The sequence below is a fragment of the Pinus tabuliformis genome, chromosome 2_1 (assembly GCF_031772625.1).
Source record: "Pinus tabuliformis cultivar Carrire ecotype Pingquan chromosome 2_1, CPIR1, whole genome shotgun sequence".
Taxonomy (NCBI): Eukaryota; Viridiplantae; Streptophyta; class Pinopsida; order Pinales; family Pinaceae; genus Pinus; species Pinus tabuliformis.
In genome coordinates this window covers 919,563,171-919,572,691 of record NC_142299.1, presented here as the reverse complement: position 1 = coordinate 919,572,691, position 9,521 = coordinate 919,563,171, and the positions used below count along the sequence as shown (strand labels likewise).

The 9,521-nt window shown below is 34.4% G+C and overlaps 1 protein-coding gene across 2 annotated transcripts; it reads right to left on the bottom strand.

The window, feature by feature from the left end:
- Positions 1 to 3,471: 3,471 nt before the first annotated feature.
- On the bottom strand, positions 3,472 to 4,827 carry LOC149203656 (uncharacterized). Of its 2 annotated transcripts, none has more exons than XM_089400226.1 (3): positions 4,425 to 4,827; positions 3,882 to 3,940; positions 3,472 to 3,795 (listed from the first exon to the last, which is right to left on the bottom strand). In XM_089400226.1, exons 1-3 carry the CDS (start codon positions 4,519 to 4,521, stop codon positions 3,631 to 3,633), a joined length of 321 nt encoding a protein of 106 aa, XP_089256352.1. In that variant the 5' UTR covers positions 4,522 to 4,827; the 3' UTR covers positions 3,472 to 3,630. The 2 variants fall into 2 exon arrangements, with proteins under 2 accessions (XP_089256352.1, XP_089256351.1); XM_089400225.1 differs by having other exon boundaries at positions 3,876 to 3,940; positions 4,425 to 4,825.
- Between the last annotated feature and the right edge of the window lie 4,694 nt (positions 4,828 to 9,521).

Here is a 9,521-nt window from a genome sequence, read left to right as displayed (position 1 = left end):
CACTTCTAGCATCTCAAAAAATATTTCAGACGATAGTGATGACCAGGGTTGTAGTTGTCACATACCCCTTCCTACAAGATCACCCCATATAAAAAAATATAACATTTACTTGTGGATATATTGTATGATACCATGTGCTTTGAGCTTCTTTATGCAATTTTACGGTTATATTTTTACACTCTAAGGTTCCTAATTTTTATTTTTTTATGGTTCATTCACTATACATATTACCATGTATCTATATATGTTAAGATGCCACTGACTTATACCACAATCCTTTTTTAATTTGTTATTTATTAATCAATCTTGAGTGATAGTCACAAGAGAACTAATACAAAGTTGAATTATGTGATTATTATGGTACACAACCTATCACTTGTTAAGACCATGCTTATACCATATTATTCGAACCCTCGAGAGCTCTTCCATATTAATCTACACAGAAATGAGAGGTATGGTTGGAGATTTGAGTTGTCATTCATTCACAAGGAGATGGATTAGGATTAATTTTAGGTTATTTGTCAAGCCAAGAGGTAAATCCTCAAATGAGATTTGTTTATTCATTTAGATTGTTCATAGTTATATACATGAGGGAGTGACTCTTGGGTTTCATCTCTCGATGACTCTTCCTTTTACATTATTTATCATTTACACTGTTTACAGTTGTTCGCCCAATCCCCATGATTAGGTGTCAACATTCCCCCCCCCCCCCTTAATCTGAAGGGATGTTGGTGAGTCCAAGCATTGTTATGAATCTTTCAAGCTTCATCAAGTGAGCTACTGGGAGAAATTTCTTCTCCAGAAGAAGTAAATCCCAGTAGCTCACTTGGTGGAACAAAGATGCACATTCAACATATGACTCTACTATCTCAGCTCCAATGGCTTTAAACTCAATAAGGGTTACCATGGTTAGAATCCAATCGGGTTTCAGTCAGGAATCATGTTAGGCCCCTATAATACTAGTGATTCCCCCATTACTATTGTCATTGTATCCCTTATTGTTATTATTGTGCCCTTATTGTCCCCATATTGTTATCAGTATGCTCCATAGAAACCCACTATTTTTATTCTTGTGCCCTTATGTTATTATTGTTATGTTGGCTTGTTTATATTGTGACCCCTTAGACTCCTATGTTTAGAAGGGAGGGATAGTCATTTGTATCATCCAAGAATTATTCATTTGTGTAATGTAAAGGAGGTTGCCCCCTCGAAGAGGCTGAATTCTAAGGTGTTGATCTATCTTTTCTATCTTTTTGTGAGTTGGTTTCCTAACATTTGGTATTAGAGCTTTGGATTCTAGGGTTTTGCTACTCCAAACAGGTGATCGTAGCATTTGCACTATAAATTTTTTCTGCAACGTCTCACAAGCTACAAAAAACCCATATGCGTAGAAAAACGTGGTACATTTGCGGAGATATGATCTAAGGAAGTTAGGGTTTTTGCAAACTCCTAAATTACATTCCAAACAGGTGACCTAGGGGAAATTGTCATAACTTTTTTTTTGAGCATCAGATTCAAATTTCTCAGAGGCTTTTTCTGGAGAAGAAATTTTTTGAGCATCAGAGGCTTTGTTCCACCAAGTGAGCTACTGGGATTTACTGAAATTTCTTCTCCAGGTCAATCATTGTCAATCACAATCCATCATAGTAAAGTATAGTTTGATGTGGACAAGCATGGTCATCCATAGTCAACAATTTGTTGACCATCATAAACCCTCCTCAACCATAACTTCAATAGATTCATCCATTGTCCATTAATCTTCCCCACACGCATCGAGTGTCTACTAATGCAACAACATTAATAAATGTGATTAATATACACAATTATATGTCAATTAACACATGAAAATGATACCAGTTAACATATATCAACCACATTGCTAGTTCAACACATGAAAATGATACCAATTAACATATATGAATCATATTAATAGTTCATATTGAATATTATAATGGTTTCACATCTGATTGCTAAACACATCAACAAAATTCAAAGAAATATATCAAATAAAATCATGCCCTTTGCTTATGGGTGCGAAAAAGTGGGCTTGGAAAAGGGAGTTTGCTGTTTGGAGCACCCTTGCTGCTCGGAAAAACTGTGTTTGGTATTTCTTCATAAGATGGAAGGGATAAGAAGGCTTTCTTTTAATAAGCCCTAGCCTTGCTTAACAAGTGAATTATTTAAAGTAGTTTGATAATGTAAAGGTTTTTTTAACAAGTGAATTATTTAAAGTAGTTTGATAATGTAAAGGTTATAATAAAAATTTATGTTGTACACGATGATCAAAGATGTAAGTTAACATGCAATCAGATTGTGACTGTTTCGAAGATTGAAAAAATTCGTTTAAGGGATTACGGAAAGTGGTTTCCTTTTTCTTTCTTTTATTTATATCTATATATATCCCAAAATTACGGTTCATATGAAGCTCTAACATATACTTTTTCTGAACAATAATTATTATACATTTATTACGCATCCCATTCCTAACGAAACGTATAGGATATGTGGTTGTGACTCGAGTGATCAACGATATAACCTTTTAATCCGGCTCATTAGAAGCTCTAACATATGTTTTTTTCGGAAAAATAATTATTATACATCTCATTCATAACGAAACGTATACGATCTCTGGTTGTGACGGAAGAATCAACCGTTTAAAGGTGAAGGGTGTATTGTTAAGGTATTATATAGAATATGTAATATGTAGTTGGTTAAGTTTGGGTTGATTTAAAATAATAATAATTAATTTCGTTTAATTTAAAAAAAAAAGTATTTTTTAAAATATAAAGAAAAAAATATATTTTTAAATAGTGAAGGTAAAGATATTGAAGTAAAATATTGCTAAAAATAAAAGTACTTCTCTAAAGATAAAAATAAAAATAATTTAAAGAAAAACATATTTTTTTATTTAGTGAAGGAAAAGATACTTAGGTAAAATGTTATTAAAAATAAAAGTACTTCTCCAAAGATAGTGATAAAAATAATTTCAAGGAAAAGATATGTTTTTTTAACATTTAAAGAAAAGATACTTGGGTAAAATGTTGCTCAGAATAAAAGTACTTCTCCAAAAATAAAAATAATTTGAAGGAAATGATATTTCTTGAAAGGTAAATTTGAGATGGTTAAATTAGTTTTTGACCTCACATTTATAATAACTTATGTTATTGTTCTATGGTGTTCATGTGGAATATGGTCTATTTAAAAAGAAATTAAGTTAACATAAATCCATCTTAATTCCGGATGAATTTAATTAGAAAATTATCCATCTAAACACTTAATATATCTAAAATAAAATAAAATAAATCTAAATTAATTTAAATATAAGCCAAAATACTACATCCCACATCCGACTTCCCTATCGAAGCTAAGGAAGCAGTAAAGGCAGAACACAGAACTCTTCACGCATAAATCTGTATGGAAGTCTTTGTGATATAGGTGCTCTAATATTTGATACATTTCTGACAAAATGGATATATAAAATTGTTCATCAAATAAATAGGGTTCTTGTGCCAATACATATGAACCTCTCGTACACCCTGTTACCTCGTTGATTACAAGGACCGCAGGTATTGCTTAACTGATCTACAGAACTGGGCAGGGTAGGCAATATAGCTGAGCATTACATGAACCTTATGGGTCGTGCTGTTGAGTGTAGATGTAGTCCACATGAGCAGCCAGTTCTCGTCTCATCAAGCAATCTTCTTCATCATCTGCATTGTTGCAGTTTTCTTCCGGATCATTCATCCCTGGGCTTCCATCTGCACGCTTCTCCGTCCTAGGCCCGCCCGAGGAGAGCTGCAAAATCATAACTCTTTGAAATAATAAAACTAGACGTTGAAAGCTAATGATGGGTAAATCTCAGAAGTCGTTCTTACACTTACTCCCTGGTCTGTTGCTTTTGCTGTCCATATGTCGGAGTCCTTTAAAATATGATCCTTCTCTGTAAGCAGAAGACCAGACCTGCTTTAGTTTTCACATTTCTATGTGGTGTCCTGATAAGTTGTTAATGCTTCGAGGGTACCCATGACAATGATTTTTAATAGACCATCAATGCTATATTTGTGTATAATACTTTATGACTTATAATTTTTGTCAGATATAGTAACAGAAAAGGAGTAAGAAAATTCCAGTTAAAAATTCAAGGGATGTTGCTGGTAGCAAAGAAAACATGTTAGCATAGATGGTGCCCTGGAACCAGAAGAGTTCATTGAACAAAACTAATACCCTAATACAGCAACAGCAAATTAAGTTCAACAAAACGAAAATGGATTACAGTGATACAAAACGAAAATGTGGTTTTAGGTTCATAATAACTAAATGTACAGCTGTCTTAGAACAAGCCGACTGGTCATAATAACTTCGTAATTGGTATCATAAACGCAATATTAAACGCAAATATGTGGCGATAATGGAATGAGTTAAACCTGTAGTCAAAGAGCGAATAACGTTTGCAGTGCAGAGTAGTAGAATGGCAGATATAAGTAAAGGAAGTGTGCTCAGTCGCCTTTTCGTCCACGCCATTTGATCTTCTTAACAGCTTAGAAAACCTTATTTCCTTGTCTTGTCAAACTTTCCTGTTCACATAAGACATATGCGACTCCCAGTCCTAATGGATGCGGAGGATAGCACACTATATTTGAAAACCAAAGTAATCCTGGAAAGCAAAGGGACAGGAACTTAGGAAAAATGTTAGACTACACCAATAGAACGCAGATCCAGATGAGGGGGTCTACAAAATGCATGCCGACAGACACGGCTAGCGAAGAGCTCCAAAAAAGATGGAGTGCGAACTTTGTGAACAGGCCACATAGGTATATTTCACGAAATTGTCAAGCCAGTTGTTTGTTGCCATATTTCGGGATTGGCAAGCCAGTTATTTGTTGCCATATTTCGGTGTCATGACGATGGAATCTGTACTGGGTTGCAAAGCAAATGCTACGGCGTAATTTCAGTCTGAATGCATGACATAATATTTATATTTATATATTAATATTTACCTACTTTTCTCTCTGGCGCTGATTTACTAAAAGAACTTTCAATTGCAATTGCCATGACAGAACGCGTAATTGTACTGAAAAGATTAAAAGTGGACCAACGGCAACCATCGATCACAAGAGTTTGCCGGTCAAGGCAACGGGTGGGGCCTAGTCTGACGATGGCGGCATGGCAGTCGCCGAGGAGACAGGTGTCCTTTGAGACAGTGCGTTATCTGGTAGAAAATGTATACTTCGGAGCGTTTCTATGCACAATACTGGGGCCAAGTATACTTAGGCAGCGATACTATGCGCTATTCTGGGACCAAACTAAAACTGAATACACCTGTTTGGCCAAACCTTGACGGCCAAAAATCTTGCCTTTGAAAACACCCTATTTTGTTACATCGGTTTAGAGGTATTTTTGGAAACTTTTGAAGATGAACCATCATTTTAAATATTCAAATATTATAATTTCATTTACAATTTATTTCAGTGTATTTAAAAGAAAAAAATCTAAAATCTAAAATAATTAGACAAACATCTATTTTAAATTCAAATAAACAATATTGCAATTTTGGTAAAATTTTGGGTAACATCTATGTTTAAATTGTGTTAATGAAATTGTAATATTCTTTTTCATGGGTTTAAAATAATTTTTATAAAAAATAAATTTGATTTAAAATGAATGTGGTTCGTTTTAAATGAAAATATTAAAATGTCATATTTCTTTACATTTTATAAAATTTTGGATAACATCATGTTTAAATTGTATTAATGAAATTGTAATATTTTTTTATTTGTTTAAAATTAATTTTCATAAAAAATAAATTTGATTTAAAATGAATGTAATTTGTTTTAAATGAAAATATGGAAATGTCATATCTATTTACATTTTATGGATGGCAAGCCCCATAAAATGTAGGCAAGAGCCTTGTTCCAAGGAATCTTGTGATTAGCAAAAATTAACCCAAAAAAAAATCATATCTAACTCTAAACCATAATTATCAAATTCAGGCACATTGACCCAAAACATTAAAATATTTGTTGATTTAATTTGATTTGCATGTTAATTAGTGAAATCCAATATGATACTGCTTTTGGTTAATGACAAATAACAAAGGTTGTATTTAAAACATTGCACAAAGTAAAAACTTCTATATCACGAAATTCCAAACAAATTTTAAAATCATACTAAAGAATCTAAAATACATTTAGAACATTTTAAGAAATATTGTAGACAATAACTATAATTAGAGTTGTACTCACTTCTAGCATCTCGAAAGCCCTTTTAGTCTATAGCTATACACTCTTCTACAGAGATTCGTCAAATGAAGTTGAAGTTTTAGTCTTGATTTATTAGTAGATAATTTAGCCTTTATCTACTAAATACAAAGCCTCTTGAAATCTTGAATTAATGCATTTTTTTTTTCAAAGCTAAATATGTTTTTATATTTTCAAAGTTTATATAGATCATTGGGAGGATGTGGTCCAAGTGGGTAGATTTGGTCCCAAGAATTCTCATCCCTGCAACATTAATACATTAAATTTCATGAGAACTTTATAGTTAAGTGAGCTTAGGCCAGAGTAGTACTATGATGAGTGATTTATTAGGAATATGTGGATTATAATCCTATTGGCAAAAAAAACCATGTTGACAAACCCTTTTGTATTTAAATTATTAAAAATCCAAACAAATTTCTAAGATAAGATCACTTGAAACATATTTTTAATATAGAATATTTTATTATTAATTCTGTTTTTAAAAATATTATATTTTAATTTACATGATTTGCTAGTTTACAATATTAATAATTTTGATGCAATTTTTCCTTCATTTGAGTCTATAGCATCTTCAACTAAAGAGGTCGAGTCTATAACATCTTCAACTATGTTGGATCAGGTGCACAACAAACTTAAATAAACACAGAATTAACACAGCAGAACAATCAAGCACATAGGAGACAATTTTTAACGTGGTTCACCCAACCAATCTGGGCTACGTCCACCAAACATAGGCATCAGGAATTTATTAATCAAATTGGAAATTACATCAAGAAATCCTAACACTCTCTTAGCAAACATCCGAATGGTTGCCTGTTATATAGCCTAGAGAATCTAACAGCCTCATAACTCCCTCACATCAAATATAGGAGGCATTAACTCCCTCCCAACAACCTGGAGCTAATCTAGGAACTGAATCCCTATTGTTGTCACCAGCTGAGATTTTTCCTATTTCATTACAAACAGAAAATCTCAACAATCTCCACCTTGACAACAATTTGCCTGATGCCCTGTTATTATTATTTTATCTTTTCTGCAAGCCAAGAGAAGCCAAACACCAGCATAGCTTCTCCAGCAAAACTGGTTTCGTGAACATGTCTGCACAGTTCTCCTTTGTATGCACCTTTTCAAGAGAGACTCCCCTTTCAGTGATAACCTGTCTTACAAAATGGTACTTAATTGGAATATGCTTTGATTTGCTATGATAGGCCGGATTCTTAGCCAAATGTATTGCACTTTGACTATCACAAAGTAACCTGATGTTGTCCTGTAACCTACCAAATTCACCAAGCAAACCTTTCAACCAAACCGCCTCTTTGCAAGCATGAGAAGCAACAATGTATTCTGCTTCAGTAGTGGATAAAGCAACAATATTCTGTAGCTTTGACATCCAGCTTATAGCTCCACCTGCAAGAGTAAAGACGTACCCTGAAGTTGATCTTCTCTTATCCAAATCACCTGCAAAATCGGAATCAACATATCCACAAACAAATTCACTACTCTTATTGTAAGAAATACAATAACTACTTGTGCCTCTCAAGTACCGAAGCACCCATTTCACTGCTGACCAGTGTTATTTACCCGGATTTGCCATGTACCTGTCTTCCGTATCATTCACACCCTGTTTCACCTTGAACACCCACTTGCATCCCACAGTTTTCCTGCCTTTGGGAAGTTCAACCAGATCCCACGTGCCATTCTTACCTAAGGCCATCATTTCTTCCTTCATGGCTGCTTTCCATTTGTCACTATTTGAACCTTCTACAGCTTCCTGATAACACAAAGGTTCATCATCATTAGCGATCAAAGCAACTGAAGTAACATGATCATCATACCTTCTCGGAGGGCGTTTGATCCTTGTAGACCTCCTTAAGAATGTTTCTGGTGCTTCCACAACTGGTTGTCTATCAACTGAAGGAACTTCTTCATGATCGCCATCTGAGACCTGTTCATGTCCTCCATCTGAACCCTGTTCATAATCTGATTCTGAAACCTGTTCATGACTAGAATCTGAACTATGGTCGTTATGACTATCATTAGAAATGCTGTCAAACTGAATATGCTGGAAATCAGACACATCATCCTGTTTCAATCTTCTATCTACATCTAACTGTACAAGAGAGGATTCATTAAACTTTACATCTCTGTTGATGATGATTTTGCGGGTAGTAGGATCCCACAATCTATATCCCTTTGTTCCATCACCATACCCAACAAAGACATACCTTTTCGATTTCGGATCTAATTTAGTTCGCTGATGTTTAGGCACTAGAGCATATGCATCACAACCAAACACTCTGAGTTTAGAATAGTCACAAGGGTGTCCTGTCCATACCTCTTGCGAAACCTTGCAGCCTATTGCCGTTGATGGAGATCGGTTTATCACATAACAAGATGTTGCCACTGCTTCCGTCCACAACTCCTTTTGCAACCCGACGTTACTCAGCATACACCTTGCTCTCTCTAGAAGAGTCCTGTTCATGCGTTCAGGAACTCCATTCTGCTGAGGAGTATAAACCGTGGTCTTATGTCTTTCGATCCTTGCATCCTTGCAATAGCTGTCAAACTCCTTGGAGGAAAACTCACCACCATTGTCAGTGCTTAAACATTTTATAGTTCTACCAGTGCTGTTTTCTACCAATGCTCTAAATTGCTTAAAAACTGTAAAAACATCAGACTTTCTCTTCAACATGTAGACCTAGACCTTCCTAGAAAAGTCATCAATGAATGATACAAAATAAGATGAACCACCATATGAAGCTGTAGGGGCTGGACCCCAAACATCTGAATGAATATAATCAAGTATCCCTTTACTAGTATGTTTGCCTGTTTTAAACTTTTGTTTACTTTGTTTTCCAAACAAGCAATGTTTACAGAAATCTAATTTTCCAGATCTTAGATTAGGAAGTAACTTTCGGTCAGCCAAAATTTTCAATCCTCTTTCACTCATATGCCTCAATCTTTGATGCCATAAGTGAATGGAACTACTGTCATATTCAGACACATACACATGATCTGACCCAGTTCTACCTTCTAACTGAAATAGATTTCCTACTTTCTTAGCTTTCATCACTAGTAAGATGCCTTTGTAAATTTTCATTACTCCACCTTGAATTACAGTTTTATATCCATTCGTATCCAGTGCTCCTAATGAAATTAGATTTTTTCTTAGATCTGGTACATGTCTCACATCAGTTAACATTTTGGTTGTGCCATCAAACATTTGTAGTTGTACACTTCCTATTCCAACAATACTGCAAGTGA

Excerpts from the sequence above, each read along its gene's own strand:
- LOC149203656 (XM_089400225.1), bottom strand. The coding sequence starts at position 4,521 with ATGGCGTGGACGAAAAGGCGACTGAGCACACTTCCTTTACTTATATCT. Across the intron at positions 3,941-4,424 it reads TATTCGCTCTTTGACTACAG|AGAAGGATCATATTTTAAAG; the intron begins GTTTAACTCATT and ends TTCTGCTTACAG. Across the intron at positions 3,796-3,875 it reads CAACAGACCAGGGAGTAAGT|CTCTCCTCGGGCGGGCCTAG; the intron begins GTAAGAACGACT and ends ATGATTTTGCAG.